Source organism: Delphinapterus leucas, chromosome 12, assembly GCF_059928025.1.
Source record: "Delphinapterus leucas isolate spDelLeu-1000000601 "Yukka" chromosome 12, BTC_Dleu_Yukka2, whole genome shotgun sequence".
Lineage (NCBI taxonomy): Eukaryota > Metazoa > Chordata > Mammalia > Artiodactyla > Monodontidae > Delphinapterus > Delphinapterus leucas.
This window is the reverse complement of record NC_143140.1, coordinates 60,030,526-60,049,978: the sequence shown is the minus strand read 5'-3', so window position 1 is coordinate 60,049,978 and position 19,453 is coordinate 60,030,526. Positions and strand designations below refer to the sequence as shown.

Sequence of the window (19,453 nt, the reverse complement as noted above, 5' to 3'; positions counted from 1 at the left end):
TAAAGTATGCGTTGAACAATAAAATTTTAGGTGGTCGCCATTTTCTGGAAAAAAGGAAATGATAAAATAATTTCTTTGTTTTTTGCTTTTAATTTAGTTTAGTGGGGTATTACTGTACCATTTAAAGAACTATCAATGTATACTTTGGAATAGTTTAAGTATTTCAGGCTTTCAAATGATAATATATATTAAAAAAAATTTGCACTTAATATTGTTTCCAAAATTTTTTATGAACAATTTAAATCTAAAGTATACAAATGAAATTGCTTACAACTGCTTACTTATTTGTTTTGTATTGTATAATCTCATGTTTGTTCATTTTTAGGTGTGCATCTCACTTTTCACTTTCTTTGACAATTTTTTTTCTTATTAACTCAGAGTTTAGTATCTAATCTGTGCTATAAGACACAAGTCTCAAATGAATTTTTGCATAAAACTGAACAAATATTCTAATACCTCCAACAAAATTTAAATCTGCTATTTGCTTTAAATTTAATTTAAAATTATCATGAACTAGATTTAGTCTTGTGGTAACTATTTTCCAGAGAGACATTTTAAAATTAGCATATATTTCTGGTAGGTTAAGAATTTATACAAAATAGAAGACACATTTTTAAGATAAAAATTGGTGTCTCACAAGTGACTGAAGAATACTATGAATTAAGGAAGCAATGAGACTCAAAAAAAATGGCTAAGAAAAGTTGATCTTACTATGCTACTATTAATTTTTCATAAAAATGTCCTATAAATAAATGACTTCCATAAATGCTTATATATTTTTACACTAGTATTAAAAAACACACACTTATGAATAAGTATCTTGATTGTATATGGGAGAAAAAATGTTTTAATACTCATTCTGATTATCTGCCAAAATTCAATTATAAATAATAATTTTGATTTCTCAGCATAAGTCAAATCTCTTCATAATATTATACCATCTATTAAACTGATCTTTCCACTTGAGATAAAGATAAAAACTCATTACAGGATAAATAATAATTATAAGCTAATGAAAGAAAAGTTGGTTTATTTGGAATACTAACTGAAATAATGAATTGATTATCAAACCTTGTATGGATGGGAAAATTTTACAAAAGCATAATCATTTAACACTCACCAGTACAAGCACAGAAGTTTTTTAAAAAAATTAGCAGCTACAAGATTAGGGAGCTCAGAAAAGAGCTCTTATATATATTAATTTAACATATGTTTAGAGAAAAATTACAAATCAATGGGTAGGGGGACACATTTAGATTAGATGCTATTAATTTGGAAAAAATTAGTGTATGTATCCAATGCATAATAAACATCAAAATAAGTAATGGGTAGATCAAAGAGTTAAAATATTTAGAAATTAAATACTAAAAAGAAAGAAAGAAAATAGACCATTTATCAAGCTTCTGGATGATAGATAACTTTTTAGGCTTAGTAGTAAAATATTTATAAAAGATATATAAATATAAATATATTCACATATCATATATGTGTATGTGTTTATGTGTTCTTTCTTTCCAAAAATAAAAAGAATGATATATTTGGTCAAACACAAATTTTTAAAAATTAAAAAAATGCACACACATAAACCAATTAAGTTTAAAAAAATTATCACTGATATAAAAGAAAGTAATAAAAGATAGGAAAAAATATGTCAGAAAAGGAATTAATATTTTTAAATAGAAAATAGAGAGCTCATATAGTTTGATAATAAAAAATATCCCCAACCTGACCTAAACAAGTGGGCAAAGGATATGAACAGATAATTCAAAAAGGGGCATTTCAAACTCACAAATACATGAATTCGTACTCAATCTAAAAGCAAACAAGACAATTCAAAATATAAGAACAAAATATTTTTAAAGTATTAAATATGCATTTAAAAATACTTGAACTGCTAATAAGAAATGATCATACAGAAATAGGTTCTCAGGTTTTTCTGGTGGAATTATAAATTGTTTCAGTCTTTTTAGAAAGCAAATTGGCACTATGTACCAAATACTGAAAACACTGATATCCTTTAACCTAGTAATTCTGTCTTCAGGAATATATGCTTTTAAGGGTCCAAAATATGGAAAAATACATATTCAAGATGAATATCAATACACTATTTATAATATATAGATATTTTTTAAAAAACCCCAAACACCAACAAAGCCAGCTTTGGTAACTAACAGCAGAAGGATATTTAAGCAAATATTACTTACTTAGTAAATGTTACGAAAAGTATTTAGTAACATAAGAAAGGTTTGACATGTTAAATGGAAAAACAAAGCATATCAAATTATCCCCATACTACGATTCTATATTTTTTAAAGCTACTTAAATAGGGGAGAGACCGAGGAGACACTAATATGTTAACAGTGAGTGTATTGGAGTGGCAGGATTCTGGTGAATTCTTTCCCTCTCTTTTCCAAATTTCTATCATATGTTATATGACCTTTATGAACAAAACAAACATTTAAAAATCAAAATAGGGCTCCCCTGGTGGCGCAGCAGTTGAGGGTTCGCCTGCCGATGCAGGGGACACAGGTTCGTGCCCCGGTCCGGGAAGATCCCACATGCCGCGGAGCGGCTGGGCCAGTGAGCCATGGCCGCTGAGCCTGCGCGTCCGGAGCCTGTGCTCCGCAACGGGAGAGGCCACAACAGTGAGAGGCCCGCGTACCGCAAAAAAAAATAATAATAAAAAATCAAAAATCAAAATAATTATTAAAATTATGAATCAATCTAAGCAAATATACCTGTGCAGGGTACATAAATATACTTTGGTCACAACAACATTTTAAACATATTTGATCATTATTGAAAACATATTCATATGAAAATATATGATAATTCTTTTGTTCACCTGGAAGCACTGTGTGAAATTTTTTTCATAAATTCCTAGCATCTTCCTTTTTCATATTTATAAATTTTAAAAGATTATTTATAAAAATAAAGCCTTGGAATATAAAATATTAATACACTGAATAACAGCTCCTTGTGGATTTCTAGTATTAGAGAGGCTTCATGGGCAAAAATATAATTTTATGGTCCAACAACAATGACAAAAAAATCACAATTAAGGAAGTGCAAAACTTTAAAGTCATATGCTTATAAAAGCCCTGAAACTATCTGTATTCAAAACGAGTCATAAAATACGACTTAAGCTGACATAAATTTTATGGAACCTGGATCTCACCAGCAAGTAGATTCTCCACTACAAGGTAGTCATGTAAACTCATTCCAGGGTTCTTTGGCTCCTTCCCCTTCAGCTATTTAAAGGGTAGTTCATTTTCAAACCCCAACCTTTTAGCTATTATTTCAAAAGAGAACCAGCATGTATGCATCCTCTTAGCTGTTTATCTATATTTGTAAAAACTGTGGGAGCTGTTAGTGCATTCAGTAAATTCCTTACAGCTGGGTGCTTTTTCTTTCAATACATCGTTCATTTAATGTTCATTGAGTTCATTTAATGTTAGATTGAGGGATTACAGTAACAAACGTATGTTTTTATGTATTACCTCAACTCATTCAGAAAATCCCTAACATATAATGCTGCAGTAGTCCTCATTTAGCACTCATTCTTAGAGCCAGGCCGACTGGTAATTGTTTCACAGCTTTCCAGAGGGATATAAAGTATACTTAAGAACAAAGTGTCAAGCAGAATGACTTAAACAGCGCTCTTGAATTCCTACTGGCCTTTATTTAGTTTGAAACTGAGCAGTACCTCTGAGTAAACTGGAAAGGCAACAGAAAGGGGGAAAGGCCTCATCTTACGTAAAAAATAAACATCTACGGAGCAACTGATGCAGTGATCTGAAGCAGCCTTACTAAAACACCACTGTAAAGCAATTATACTCCAATAAAGATGTTTAAAAAAAAATCAAAGGGATAATTGTAAATGAATTTGCCTTCTACACGGAAAACAAAGAAAGCTTTAACTCAAACATCTGTAGACGTCACTTTTAAGACAGCCAGGCCATCCAAACTATTTCAAAAATTTCTTCCAATTGCTAGGAACATAACATGTTCCAATTGCTAAGAACATAACATGTTATTTCAGGCAATGCTTTACTTACTATACATATAAACTAGTATGTGAATTTGGTGTAGTGAATCTGTGCATTATATTTATTCTCATTTATAGGCTTCAGAATATACTTCTACTACTTCAAGCTTCATTCACATGATTAATTTAAAAAATTTTCCTGATAATTCAAATTTCATTTATCTTGGTGCTAAGCATCCTGGAAGGAATTGCAAAATTATTCTTGAAAGAAAATTAGGCCTGGTTTAGACAAGATTATCAAAAATAAATTTGGCACAAAATGGAAACCACACATGGTGGAGTGTACATATGCATTTACATACATATAATTTTCTAAAGTGAGCTTTAAAAAAAAAAAAAACTTCAAACTTCAACAGACCCCTATCCTGTAAGAGTCAAATCCAAAGTTTTCTGGCTGGATTTACGTGCTGATTTGTCTATAGGAGATCGTTCCCTGGCTGTCTGCATGGTTGACTTTCAACATCTAGGTCTCTGCTCAAATGCTTGCTAACTCTTGATTACTTGCATGAAAGTAAAATGGGATTCATAAAGTCCTGATTTTAGCTCTTAGCTTCTACGTCACCAGATTTACAAAAAGGGAAATGACCAGTTTAATGTAATCCTAAAGTGATAAGCAATGGCAGAGGGGAAAAATCCCAAAGGATTACAAGGATTCAGAGCCTACCTAATTGAGAAGTGATTATAGTACATGTTGGCAAACTAGAAATAATATTTTATATCATTTTCATATGAGCTTCTTCCTGTACACACATCTCCATTTTTAAATGGAAAATTAGAATTTTGAAGTTTAAGATCCATATTTATACGTAGCCTCCTTAAATTCTGAAATGTAATGTAAGAATACACATTGTTTATATATAAAAATCTTCATTTTAGTTATGTAATATAATTACTCTTCTAAAATGAAACAGCAAATATTCTTTTTCTCCACCTCTGCATTAAGAAAGTTATACAGAGACTTCACTTCAATATTGTAAATAGTATCGTTCAGTGATAGCCAGATGCACGTGTTTGTTTCCTTCCCTCCCGAAGTTTGTCTCACCTTGCACTTCGGACACTTCTGGGCGTTCCTCTGCCCATGCTCAATTTCGCTGGCCCAGTGACGCAATAATTTGTCTCCTTTTTTGTACTCCTTGCAGTTAACACCTTCATGCCAAGGAGAGTGGCACTTAAAACACCAGACGAATTGGCAAGTGGGGCACTGGATCTGCATAAGGAAAAGTAATATTAAGTACTAGTAGGTATATTAAATTGTCTAAAAAGATAAGAATGGTGATGCTTAGGGAAATTAGCTAAAAGGCTATAATTGGTCCAAATTTAAAATACCTCCCCCTATACAAAACTGAAACTAGAATAAGATATGACTGTTCTGTTATTAAAGGAGGAAAGAATTGCTTTGGCATGGGTGATTTGACTGTTTGTAGACCACACTAGAATTAAACCCTTCGGATATTCTGGAAATCAATTTGGCCTTAGGAAAACCCCCTAGATTGAAGCACAGAGTAAAATCTGAAGGCTCACAATGCCCCAGATCCACACTCAGCCTTCTGCCCTTGAACTCGCCTGTCCCTTGAACCAATTTTCCAGGCATTTCCATCGCTCTTCTTACCAATGGCTTCATTCACTTTTATAAAATCAAAGCTCCACAGATGCTTCATCAAATGAAAAATGCACTGGCAAATAAACTACTATACCAGCATTTGCTGTGATAATGGATATCCATGGTTTGCTATTAATCTAAGGGAGGTTAATTATAAAAATAATATAAAGGATCTTATTAGAAATATATACGTATGGTGGTCCTGCGGCCTGTACCTAGGAAACCATCAGAAGATGTCTTCGTATGTTCACTATGTGGAGGTGTATGTGAAAAATGCATGTGTATGTTTTGAAAATATCTGTCTTCCACTTGACATGAAAGACACTTTATCTGACTTCCTGTATTTTGAATAACAGTGCAGCATCCCATTCTCTCACCATATTTCCGGTCCTCACTCTCTACAAACATATGAGCATAACTTGACTTTCCCAGTTCTGTTTGATTAAAGTGAATTAATAAAATGTCTCACTATAAACAACTGACTATTCTCTGTGCTCCTGCAAATTACTTCACTGAGCATGACTGAATTTACTGACTACACTTTGAAGATTAGTTAGAATTTCTTTTGGTAAACTGTATACAATATCACTACTTTCTTTTTTGGAAAACCACTTTTTTGACAATGGTGGTTCCAATCTATAGATTAACTGAGTGGCAATTACAATCAGCTCTTATGTTTATACCTCAAAGCACGGCAGTATTCATCTATGTCAAGGATAGATAATGTTATTCCTAGGCAAATATGAGTAACAAAAATACTTTCTCTTTTACTTTATAGCAAAACAAAATAGTATTTTGTCATAAAATTCTAAAAATCTTCATGTTTATTTATTAAAATGCTGTTATATGGTAATGTTTATACTGCTGTATAACATGCATAATTTATCTTTATCAACAAAATAATGCTGTAAAGTCGATATGAACATCATAAGTTTACAGATGAGGAAACTAATGCTCACAGAGATTAAATAACTTGCCCAAAGAAACATAGCAAGTAAAGTTGTCTGACTTCAAGGCCAGCATTGTTTTCATTGTGCCAAAACAATTCCTCATACTAAACAGCATTCTTGCTTTGATGACTGAAAACCAAAGTGTAAAAGTCAAAGAAGGTCATGTGGTTAATCTATTCAGTAAATCAGAATTCTATATGATTATCAACTAAGGTGAATTTTGAAAATCCCTTTCAAGATTTTACTCCCATAAATTAGGAGACCCCCTGTTTTTTTTTTTTAAAGGATGATACTATTTAGTCATTTAAAATAGCCATTTTTGCCTTTTCTGATCATTAAAGTTAAAATAAGTTATTTTTAAAGTAAGAAGAATGAGTCGAAATGGGTAAACTCCAGATAATAAAACAATGTAAAAAGATCACTTAAAACAATGAAGAATACATGTGAATATTACATGAGGGCCTACGTGAATGTAATTTTTGAATGTAATGAATGAAACGAGGAAGTTGAAAAGACTCACTTTTCCTCCTGCTTCTGCCACTACGTCAGAAGGGCTGGAATATTTAATTCAGTTCTCTTCTATTAGACATTATACATAATTCTAAATTACTGAACTCTAGCATTGTTAAATTAAAAAAAAACAAACCTCTTTGGTTTTTAATCAGTCAGTCTTAGATTATACTTATGAAATGAATAGTAGAAGAATGACTGTAATGGGGGCTTTGAAACTGGGATTAACTCAAAGGATGTCAGACATTATAATGGTTCAAGGATCTCTGTGACCAAGTGCTGAACTATCGTATCTATGGATCTCTAATGAAGACAATTAGAAATGTAGGTTCTCCTAAGAATGATAAGGAATCTAATACTCGGTGTCCTTCCCAGGGACTCTGGCTCCCAACTTCACATAATAAACAACTAAGTTTCACTGCCGATCCTCACAGACAACACAGACTTGGTTGCAAACTATGAAAGGAGTTTTGCAGCAAGCTCTCAAGTGAAGATAAATAATTTAAATTCAGGCTCGCCTGCTTACTGTCTCACTGAAAACATTAAAATAACTACTGCCTTGCTTTGGATTAAAATAATACAAGGACTAATCACCAATCCCAACCACCTTGTTATTCAAAGACTGCACCTGAATTGTTTAAATACTGACTTTTTGGTTTGAAGATGCCTTATTCATTCCAACCGTAACCATATTCAAAATTGTAGACATGAACACTGCATCTTCCTCCACATGAAATGCCATCTCACAGCCACAGCCCTCCCACACAGAGTGCCTGCCTCCTGAGTCATTATGTTCACACAGCGGCCACCACACTCTACGCTGGCTACTCAAAGTGTAGTTGGGGAAGCGGCAGCATCGGCAACACCTGGGAGCTTGTTGGAGACAAAGAATTCATGTCACACCCCCGACCTACTGAACCAGAGCCTGCATTTTCGTCCCCATGTTAAAGTCTGAGAGCATTGCTCTGTATCATGTGACCCCACAGCACTGGCCACAACTGCTTACACCAGGGATGAGTCCCCAGGCGAAAAGCAGGGACCTACTTGTGGGCAAGAAGCCTACGAGGTGGCTGGCAGGAGCTCTGGGCAGAGCATGTTCCTTGTTGAACAGAGACTAGCCAAGACAGATTTTCTCTCTTGAGGAATGAAAAAGGGATACACATGCACTCTACCTTGGCTGCAGAGGCAAAGACAGAGAAAAGTTAAGTGAACACAGTGCAGATCATTGGAGAAGGGAACAACAGTCATTTTCACTTCTAGTAACACAACAGAGGGGCTCTCATGTCCTCAGAGCTAGTGTCTGGTTCTCCACGAGGCCCACCTGGGTGGCAGCTGGGACTGCTTTCTTGCCCTTCCTACTACTTCCCGTGCAACCTCATAGTAAAACGCATTAAGTGAGGGGGCTTGAAAGACAGCAAAGCTCTGCTTCTTGTAATTGGAGAAGGTCCAATGAACACAATCTGTCTATTGAAATCTTAACCAGATGAAATGCTACTTGCTCCAAGATGTCTTCCCTATTTCTCCCAACCAGATTCAGTATCTTGCAGAACTTACATTACAGCTACATTACACGTAGCTATCTAATCTCCCTAACAGCCTACAGGTTCACTGAGGGCAAAGGCTGCTTCTCATTCACTCTGTTTCCTGAGTTAAGTAACACAGAACTTGTGGCACATGGTAGGCACTCAGTAAGTTCCTTGTAAAATGAATTATTTTGCACAGAGCAAGTACTGCATATTGGCTAACATTACATAAATTCCAAGAAAACCCAACATGTCTAATTTATGACCAGTGGCTGAGATGGTATCATTGCTTCTTAGATTACCAAATGATGTTTACTAAATATTTTACCCACATAACATTTTACTGAACATCATGATTAATGTGCAAACTCTTCTACAAGAGGCAAGGCTACAAGTGTTTCAAAAATAAAGTTATCAGAGTTAGGAATCTTGACTAACTTGTTCTATAATCCATGAACAATAAAAGAACCTCATATTACATTTTTTTTACTTTTGAATTCCCTTAGTTTTTCTAGAATTCTGGGCTACAGTGACACTCAGATGACAAATTAAACCAACCCACTTGCCCGAAGCAAATGATATTTTCTCTTGACAGTTCATCATGCCAATAAAGAAATAACCCACATAACAAAAACAGAATTCAAAACCAAAGAGCACCCCAAATAAGTCTTTTCTTGCCTAAATACTATACACTCCTATATTCATAATTATTTTAAATAAATCACAAAATCATTACTTATCAAACTCAAAATATTAGACAACATACTCGACAAAATCGAGTATGAATTAACTCGATTTTCCAAGAAGAATCTGCTTTATTAGAAATTCAGATTAAGACAAATACTCAAGAATGAAACATTCATCAAATCATTTGACCATTCAACAGATACTTATTGAGCACCTTCAAGTAACAGATACTGAGCGTACTGATTTTAGGCACATCGAAAAGAATGAAAATACTGTCCTCAAAAAAATTACTGAAGGCAGACAGATATAATAAACCGCAAGAGCTATAAAACCATGTAACAACTGCTAGAGTAGACGCTTGGACAAGAGGGTGCCATGAGAAATGTGTCTCAGGGAAGGCTAAAGAGTAGAAGTCAGAGAGAATACGGCCTTGGAAGATAAGTGGGATGTCACTGGGACAAGTGTCAGGATAACACTTCAGGCAGAGTCCAGCCTGAGCCACCATCGAGGCCTGAGAGCACACGGTGCATTGGGGAAATAGTAAGTGCTCCAGTGGGGCCCGAACAGAGGTGTCACTTCAGCTGGGTCAACCCTGAGCCTTGTAGACGTGCCCAAAAACAGGGTCCAATTAGTCTTACATTAAGGTTCCTATACTCCTGATGTGTCTTTCAAAACACACTGTGGTCCAGAAACTTCTTATACGAACCATATAGAACTTATGGCTGTCTGACTAGTATGTCCTAAAGAAACTGATCAATATACATAAATAATCACGACATCTTGTAGTTATAAAAAGTTTTGTAACAACTTAAGGAGGTTTTCTTGAAGACAAGAATATTGTGAGGAAGTGCTGGGTGTTACAGACAGGAGAAAAGAAGTCTCTTATGCGTGACTTCAAATACTTTCAAGGAAGCACGATCTGCTCCCTTATAAGATCAAATCCTAGAGCAAGAGTGGCAGTGGCGGAAGGTTCTCCAAGTGGGAAAGATGACTTGACTTCTTGCCTTGATTTTATTCCCTAAGATTTTACCTCCTACTTGGGAACCTCTCCCTGAATGTAGTGCCAATAACACATGGGCTTCATGAGGCACTGCTCCCTAAACATAGTCCAAACGTGGTCAAGTGAGCCTTCCTTTAATTTCTCACAGCATAGCTTAAACTAAACTGGAAAATGAAAGGGAAATTTTCCTAAAGGTTGGGGAGCAAATAAGGACAAGAATACATAGTAACTCATGACAAGATAACCTAAATGGAGATAGAGTGTTTATTCATCTAAATAACTTTACCGACATCCCTCTTATGGTTTCCAGGCTCCTTTTACATGTGCAACACACTATTTATTGCACAATACATTCACTTCAATACTAGCTTTTATTTTCAACGGAGAGGCATGGTTTTCTAGGGCAGTATATTGGAACTTGGGAATGGGGGTTTTGTTCTTTGAAAAGAGTCCTTCCTCTCTTCCTAATTTGAGAATCACTGTTCCATACTAACCCATCTTGCTTGTATTGCCAGGAATCATCTTTAAGCATTTATAGACTCTTCCTCTAAACCTAGAGAGCAAGGCCCAGAGGAATATCTGAATCTATTTCTTCCACCTCTTCATAGATGAATATAAAGTGTACTGGAAGATTCTGCTCTGACTTGCATAACCCAAATTCACTAGCCAGAGCAGGATGGCATCATCCGGTTTTCAAAAGGACACCCTATTCTGAACACAACACAGAAGGCTAACATCTCACAGAGATACCCACGGAAAGAAGCAAGAGGGCTAAGTACAGAGTGTACATGAGAAAATGGGAGTATTCTCTGTAGCCAATAGGTGAAGCAGGAGAAAGAGATCTCAGCCTGAATGTAACAATGAATCTTTCAAAATGGAAGGGAATGATTCTATAAGTAGCAAGGTCCCTAACAATGGAAGTGTTCAGTGTCTGAATGGTCACCTGGTGTAGGCATATAGACTAAAGCATGGGGTTCCCTTACAGTTCTGAGATGGCAGATATGGAAAAGTAGAAATACAGAGTAAAGTAGGTGAGAAATGCACAGTCCTAACATCTTCCAGATCACTTTATAATGGGCGCAAGGCTTGGCTTACTTTTACCCACTGTTCAGCAGGTTGTCAAAGAGAAATGATTCTTCACTTGTCTCTTGTGCTGAAGATACAAGGGATGACGTGATGAAGTGAAAAAGACAAACAGTTCTCAATCCCATGGCTGGTCAATTTATGGTAGCCATGAGCCTCTATTATTACAATTATTGTAGTTTTTTCTCTTTTAAGGTCAGATGAAGGCTAAAATTTCAAATGAATTCCAATATTTGGCTTTTGTTGCTAGAAGTTCCAAGTACAAGTAAAGACGCTATAAAATATTATGGCTAACTTATGCATCAAGACAGGAAACAAAGAACAACTTTAGCAAAGCATCTCATTAGTAACTACAGGGAGAAACACATCCTAATAAAACTTAGTAGGCTTGCATCATAGCTGAGCGCTATACATTTGTTTAGTGGAAACATATATAACACACCCTTTGTTTAAGATGGCTTCTTTTTTTTTTTTAATTTTTACTTTATATTGGAGTATAGTTGATTTACAATGTTGTGTTAGTTTCAGGTGTACAGCAAAGTGATTTAGCCATACATATGCATGTATCTATTCTTTTTCAGATTCTTTTCCCACTTAGGTTATTACAGAATATTGAGTAGAGCTCCCTGTGCTATACGGTAGTAGTGTGTGTATGTTAATCCCAACCTAATTTATCCCTCCCCCACAAGATGGCTTCTTTAAACTGGGCTAGAGGACTTTTATCTTTATCTCCCTCACAAATCTATGCTAGCAACAATCATTTAAGAAACTACACTTGTTTTCTATCGGCTCCTGACATCAATGATGCATTACTGCCAAGAGAATTCAGTGTGTGTCGTAAGCTAAACTGATCTTGCCAGGCTGAGGCACAATCTGACTCCCAATGTGTAAACACTGTCAACCTGAAGTGATGGTGTCGAGGGAAAACAGAAGAGCAGAGCAGCATGCTAACTACACTTTCATGCGAAAGCTTTAAACATTTTTATAGATGGAAAAAATTCCTCAAATCATGTTTACAAGAAGGGAGCTTAGGCACATTTTATTCATTTATTTTTTATCTATTTCTATATAAATGAAAATTGCTCATTGGAAGTACAACTGAAGAGGTACAGCTGGGATTTGAATAAACAAAGGACTGGCAGGCCCCCAGAAGCAGAAATAGTGGGAAACCATTGCCATCCCTAGGGCCAAAGAGACAAGGCAAGAAAGAATTTTCTGGAGCCTAGTGAGAATTAGAAACATGGGTGGGTGGGTGGGGGGGGGGACTACCTAGGGGGAAGCCACAGTCATGAGGGACATAGCTACCGCCAGAGCTTTGGCACTGAATTAGGAAGGGAGTAAGGAAGTAATGCATCAACTATTCTCCTTTCCATCCTCCCTGCCAATGCCAACCCTTGGTTGAACCCAAATAGAGACTGAGGTGGTAAGGGAGTCGGGGAAGCAGTCCAAAGAGGTATCTTTCTGGAGTTTAGGACAGGTCATCGAGGTTTGAATAACTGACAAAGGAAGAGGTAAGCTGGGTATTACTAGAATTCCAGCCTTTCACTTAAGCATATTTTAAAGTACACCAATTAGGAACAACAAACCCACTGACTTGATTATACTCTTAAAGACCTTAGAACAGTTCTTTTCCGCATGAGGAAATAATGTATTTGTGCAGTTTTATAATATAAACTGTGATTTCAACCCAGAAAATTTATGATTACAAGAGAGAAAAAGTAATGCATAATATACAAGGTAAGAACATAGAGGGAGTTTCCTCAGGACATTTTATTGGCTTTTTTCACCTTATGATGAGTCAAAGCACTGTTTTGTGAATTATCAAGGTTCTGCTTAATATTTGTGGGAGAAGAGTGGGGATTATTATTAGTTTTGCCTCAAGGAAACCATAAAAAGGATTATCTCCAACATGTTCCCTGTGTTGATTTATGCGTGCCCTTCAACTTACTCCAAATCAATATGAAAAGGGGGATCGTTTCTTGGTCTACACTTGGAAATAAGAAGGAAACCCAGAACTCCCCCTACCTCAGTAGAACTCCTAGGAGTAAAATAAGTACATTTAAGTATCTGCAATCCTCTTCTCTCTCCCGTGAGAAACTGTAACTTTTCCCACCTCCCAAAACATATATTTCTAATTTCTGTGAATTCAGGGACCTCCTCCCCTCCTCAAATATTAATGCTTTCCATCAGATCACTCCTAGCGTTAGATCCATGCTTCTTGGATATCTCTTTGATGCCCCAAAGGGTCTTCAAAATTAACTTTATCCCACATTTCAAATGAATTCGTTTTCTACTCCCCAAACCTGCTCCTCTTTCTCAAGACACAGTCTGTTTCACCCCCCTTTACTCTGACCATCCATCAGTCACCCCATCTTTTATTCCACCTCTATTCTTTTTGACTCCTCAGTCCCTTCCCTAATAACCCAGGGTTGTTCATTCTGCTGCCTTTGCCTGATAGTGATAATAAGCATAATAATTTCTAGCATGTGTTGAGCACTTAGGATATATCAGACATGGTGCTAAGCACTTTATATATGTGAACTTGTTTAATCCTTATTACACTCTTATGACAGGTATTATTACTACCACCAGTAAAAGATGCAGAAACTGTACTCAGAGTTACAGAGCTAGCATACGGCAGGATGAGAATTTAAATTTGGTTTGAAGCCTGTGCTCTGACCCACCTTTTCTAGCATAGCAAATTCAACATTTCAAGGCTTCGTTTAATGTGTTTGCCCTTTACTGAAGCCTTCCCAATCTCTCCTGTCTTTTCTTCTCCTGTGCTCTCAGCATATTCCACCCACATTTATGATGCATTGGCCCATTTATTCGTTCCCTCAAGACGTATATTTTGAGAGAATACTCTACCAAAGTGCTTGACACAGGTTATCAGCAGTAAGCAAGTCTGGACCTGGTCTCCTAGAGACCAGTGGGAGAGACTTTAAGCAAATAACCACACAAATACACCATAAAATCTTAGCTGATAATTGCCATGGAGAAAACCTTCAGGTGCTGGTGATGTGTCTGTCTCCAGGCATCACCTGAGGACCATTACAACCATAACTTCAACATTTTTAATTTCTCGATGCTAACTTGTTCTCTGTATTAACATTCATTTGGAGCTGCATTAATAAAGTATAGGAACTGTTTAGGTTAGAAATTAGATTTCTAAATGGAAACAAATCAATCTTGTAGAAATGGAGTGGTAAAACTCTTTGGCTTCATGAGTTGCAGGGATGAGAAGGCAAATGTTATGAATGAAAAAGACTGGATTTGACCAAAGGCAAGGTTGTCTCAATGTAAATTTCTCAATTCAGGAATATGCTTGTACTATTTCATATAGTAAGAGTTTTATTGCATTCAGAACATAACGAAAAGCTCTATTTACTAAATTTTTGCCAGAAGATGTTGAGTGAGGGATAAGTTTATCCTAGAAGGTTAAACTGGCACCTAAAAGGTCTTGTTACTGCTTGTTGATATACTCTGTTTATCCCTCTTCCACCTGCAGTGTACAAAAAATTTACAAAAACCTATTCAAATGAAGTACCCAAACATGATATTTTATATCTCAAATTTCATATGTGATATACTCAAAGGTATTTCCTGCTATAAAATAGCTATAATATTTTCAAGCAATTTTAACCTTGTATGTTAAGTGCTTCTGAATTGACAGCAGAAACCGTAATAAATGCTCAAAGAATGACATCTTGGATCAGGACATTATAACTCGACTCACAAAGAATAATACTGAAATATACATTACAAGGGTTTTATTAATAGATACAAAATACAATTTAGGCTCTAAGCAATATTATGAAGAGAGTTTAAATTGCTCAGACATGTTAGACATTAGCAGTAAACTTTTTTTCTATTTCTGTTGCCTTATGACTCAATTTATTTTCTTCAAGTAATTGAACTCACTGCTCTTAAAGTTATGACAAACTATACCAATTTGGAAGTGGGTTCTGTTATTGGGAAAACTGAATTTTAAAAAATACAGCAAACCTAAAAAATATCCATTGCTTAGCCCCAAAGAATGATGGTATTAGTCTCAGTTTAGGGTGCTACAGTGTAATCATGAATATCACAGGGGCTTTGCTGGAGTATCCATGCCTGCGCTCCCTTTACTCATAATACCCAGACAGGTATGGGCATGTGAATCAGGTAGTTAATACTAATGTGAGAACTTGGAGTTTAATGATGAAAATGCTATATAAACATTAAACTAAACATATAAACAGTAAAAATCATTGCTTCAGGAATTGTGTAGAACTATGCAGAATACAGAACAGGAGGATGGATAATTTACCTCTTTCGTTATAGATCATCTTTTCTGTAAGAGTAAATACAAGTCACAACAATAACCATCCCCAAATTCTGCAGTAGCTTTATTTTTCTTGAGAGCTGCTTAATAGTTTCACTTTAGGTTGAGATTTTTCATCCCTCACCTATTACCAACGATTTCAATTGCTTCATGATCAGTAACATCTAGTTTGTGCTGATTTCTGCTTCATTTACTGCAAAGGTTCCCAATTCTGCTACATATTAGAGTCACCTGGTGAGGTTCAGCTATTTGCAGGACAGTTGTTCTGGGGCGAGAGGGTTGTGGGCTGGAGACCAGACACTGGTGTGTCTAAAAGCTCGCCAGGTGATTCGGCTGTGAATCAAGGATTTGCTCCCACAGTTGTTGCCGTGGTTTCCATGCCTTCAGTCTTGCCCTCCTCTGACATCCTCTATATGCTGCCAGAATGATCTTCCTGCAATGCCCACAGAATTAAACTCAAGCCTGAGCACAGTGTGAAAGACTCAACATGATCTGCTCTTAAATACCTGACCAGCTGCCTCCCCGCTACTCTCTCTCCCTAGCTCTATCAAGCACTCATTTCCAACACGCCTGCCTCAGCCTCCAGGCCTGACGCTTACTCATCCCTTGCTCTGAAATGCTCTCCACTGTTTATCTGCCTGGAGAACTGCATCTTCTCCATGAAGCCTTTCCTGACACGCTAGCCCCCCTCCTCGGTCAGTGTTCTCAAAGCACAAGTGTATTGGGTTTCACATTTTTGTTTTTTGACTACTCATATTGAACTGTCATTTTAGAACATATGTCTCTCTCACCTTCATTAGACATTTTTATGAGCAAGGACTGTGTCACATTTGCCACTGTATCCCCAAAACTTAGCACGCTGCCTAGCATATACTGGCATTTTGTATTTGCTGAATAAATAGCATATTATACTATTTTCACTTATTATAGACAGAACCGGAGGAGGACTCACATTGGGTTCACTGAAAAATTTAAGCTTGTACTAAAATTTTTTAAAAGACTTAGTATTTATTTAATATTTAGTAATAGCAATGATAATTACTTTAAAGATTAGTCTTTCAATTAGTGAATTTTACACAGGTTAAAGCCAAAGAAGTTTAATTAAATCCTCACTAGTGCTCTAACGATGATAGTCATAGCATCCCCAAACCATACATTTTCAGAATCATAGCCATTGTATACTCACCTTGGACTCGATAAGGGAAGGAAGCCCACTTAATGCCTACCACAAGTTGGCCTAATTTGGCTGTTCCCACCATGTGCCATCTAACCCACAACTCTGGTGAACATGCTTACTTTGTATTTGCTTTCTGATCTGGAAGGGGTGGGAATATGTCCTTTTTTCTTGAAGGTTGTAAAGTGCTTGCACTGAGGACATGGCTTGGTGCTGGAATCAATACGGCCAAGTTCCAAGAAATACTTGTATTTGATGGAGTCTTCATGCGTTAAGTTATAGATAACCGTTGTTTCTTCCAAGAATTCAAAACATTCTGTGATAGGGCATTTGATTTCCACTTGGCCAAGTTGTACCTGTGTGAAAGAGCAAATGGGAGAGAAAAAAGGTGCCAGTTATTAAGCTTCTCTTCCTTTTTCTTTTTCTTTTTTCATACAGTACTGCTTATTTCATGATCACTGTAAAGGATTATCTGTCATTTTTCATGATTCCTAACATAATAAATGATAATCACTTTGGTACCTATATCAGGCAGTACCAAATAAATAATACTATATAATGTTTCCAAAATGATTGATAGTGTGTTTAAGCATTCTCTATCATTAAATATAATGATAATCAAATATGAGAACTTAAATGGGCCTAAGCCACAGGCTCACCTAGGAAGCAAATTCTCATTCCATCCTCTGGAAACTGCAGGATGAGATAGCATTCAGACAATGAGCCAACTAAAGGAACAGCTAGGATGAAAATGTGTTTCAGATTTTTCAACCTTACTACAAAGTTTCCTTACTACAACCTTACTCAGCAGTAAACCTGGGGCACATTTAACTACTTTAAAAAGACAAAAAAAGAGGATTTTGAAAGTACTTATATATACTACATCTAGTAGTTTAAAAATCACTGCTAGAGGGCTTCCCTGGTGGCACAGTGGTTGGGAGTCCGCCTGCCGATGCAGGGGACACGGGTTCATGCCCCGGTCCGGGAAGATCCCACATGCCGCGGAGCGGCTGGGCCCGTGAGCCATGGCCGCTGGGCTCGCGCGTCCGGAGCCTGTGCTCCGCAACGGGAGAGGCCACAACAGTGAGAGGCCCGCGTACCGCAAAAAAAAAAAAAACAAACAAACATTGCTAGAAAAACCCTCTATTTTCCCTGACTCTTCCAGGCAAAGAACATATAACTGTTCCCATGTCATCAGAATCATAGGAACAAGTAAGAAAACTAAACCAATCCTAATGCTTTAAAAAAATCCCTATGAGATCTGGCTACTACTGAGGTAATTTATAAAATGAATTTCTTCAAAGAACTACAGAGTTAGATTAGGAGAGAGGAGAAGGAATATACTGGAATGCTACATTTACCATTTATTTGGTAGGGGATTCTACAAATGGTTAGCATTAAAAATTACAGTATAAGATTCAAGTACAAAGTGTGGCCACAATTAAATTTTAAAAGATGAAGAAAATAAGCTACTTTGAAAGAAGGAGGACCTGGAATTGTTTTCCACAAGTAGTGAGCAAGAACTCTTTATATTCATAGCATCATAATCTCTTTTTGCTCATCTTAGGGTAGCAGAGGGAGGTAGTGAAAGCTCCAAAAGGCAAACAACACTAAACCATTTCTTTTTCACTTGGGTGAACCTGACATTCTGAGAAGGCAAAACACATTGACCTTAATGAGAAAAGCACGCTATGAAAATGGAGGGAGGAATGAGGAAAAGCCACGTGATCCAGGGGAAGAAAATCTCTGCAGTGAGCAATTAACAAAACCCCTAAATTCACAGTAACTTTTCTTTTAACTTTGCTGTGTATCTGGCACAGACTTGAGGAAAGGTAGTGAAGAAGCTACAGGCTGAAGGATGCCTGGGAACAATATATTTAATACTGGTAAAGAACATGAACCAGACGGATAATGAAATGAAAAAATCTGGCTTTGGGTAAACCATTTTATTAGTACTGACCTGCTGAAATATAAGTTGCTCTATCATCTTATGCTACGATTGTACAAAACATAGTCCAGAGAGGTCTTTCAAATATTAGCCCAAAGCAATTTTTTCTACTTTTTTTGATGAGTCTGCTTATAGTTACAATCAGATTTTATTTTTATACTTGTTACAGAGTTATTATAACCCAAATTATGTTTTGTAATAAATTATTTTCAGTTACGGCTGAAGGCAGAGGCTGTACAGATGAACTGGGCTCAGAGCAGGAGGGCAGAGCACGCAGCCATGTTAGGAGTCTGAAGTAGACACCTAAGAAAAGAGAACACTTCCGTTTTCAGCATGTGAAAGACAATTTCTTTTCACTCCACATAGAAGGAGTCCACTTGGATCATCTCAAGGGACTCTCGCTTATTGAAGAGCTGCATACTTTGGGGAGTAAGAGCTAGAATGTTTTACTCCCAGGTCAATGTTTTAACCTGGCCTCCCTTGCCTCTAAGTTTACTTATTTTAAGTATATAAATAATAACAATGGAAGCAGTAATTTCACAACCACCCAGAGAGTCGGGTCGTATAGAAATGGACCGTGGTATAGGGACCAGAACCATCCAAGGC

The 19,453-nt window shown here is 36.5% G+C and overlaps 1 protein-coding gene across 2 annotated transcripts in view; it reads right to left on the bottom strand.

The window, feature by feature from the left end:
* The window catches only part of RNF217 (ring finger protein 217), a 132,329-nt gene that overhangs the window by 31,556 nt on the left and 81,320 nt on the right, over nucleotides 1-19,453 (bottom strand). For both annotated transcript variants that reach the window (XM_022555848.3, XM_022555858.3), the window contains exons 2-3: nucleotides 17,022-17,255; nucleotides 5,091-5,255 (exon numbers count right to left, since the gene is read on the bottom strand). In XM_022555848.3, coding sequence (XP_022411556.1) covers nucleotides 5,091-5,255; nucleotides 17,022-17,255 — 399 coding nt within the window. The remainder of the gene's footprint in view (nucleotides 1-5,090; nucleotides 5,256-17,021; nucleotides 17,256-19,453) is intronic.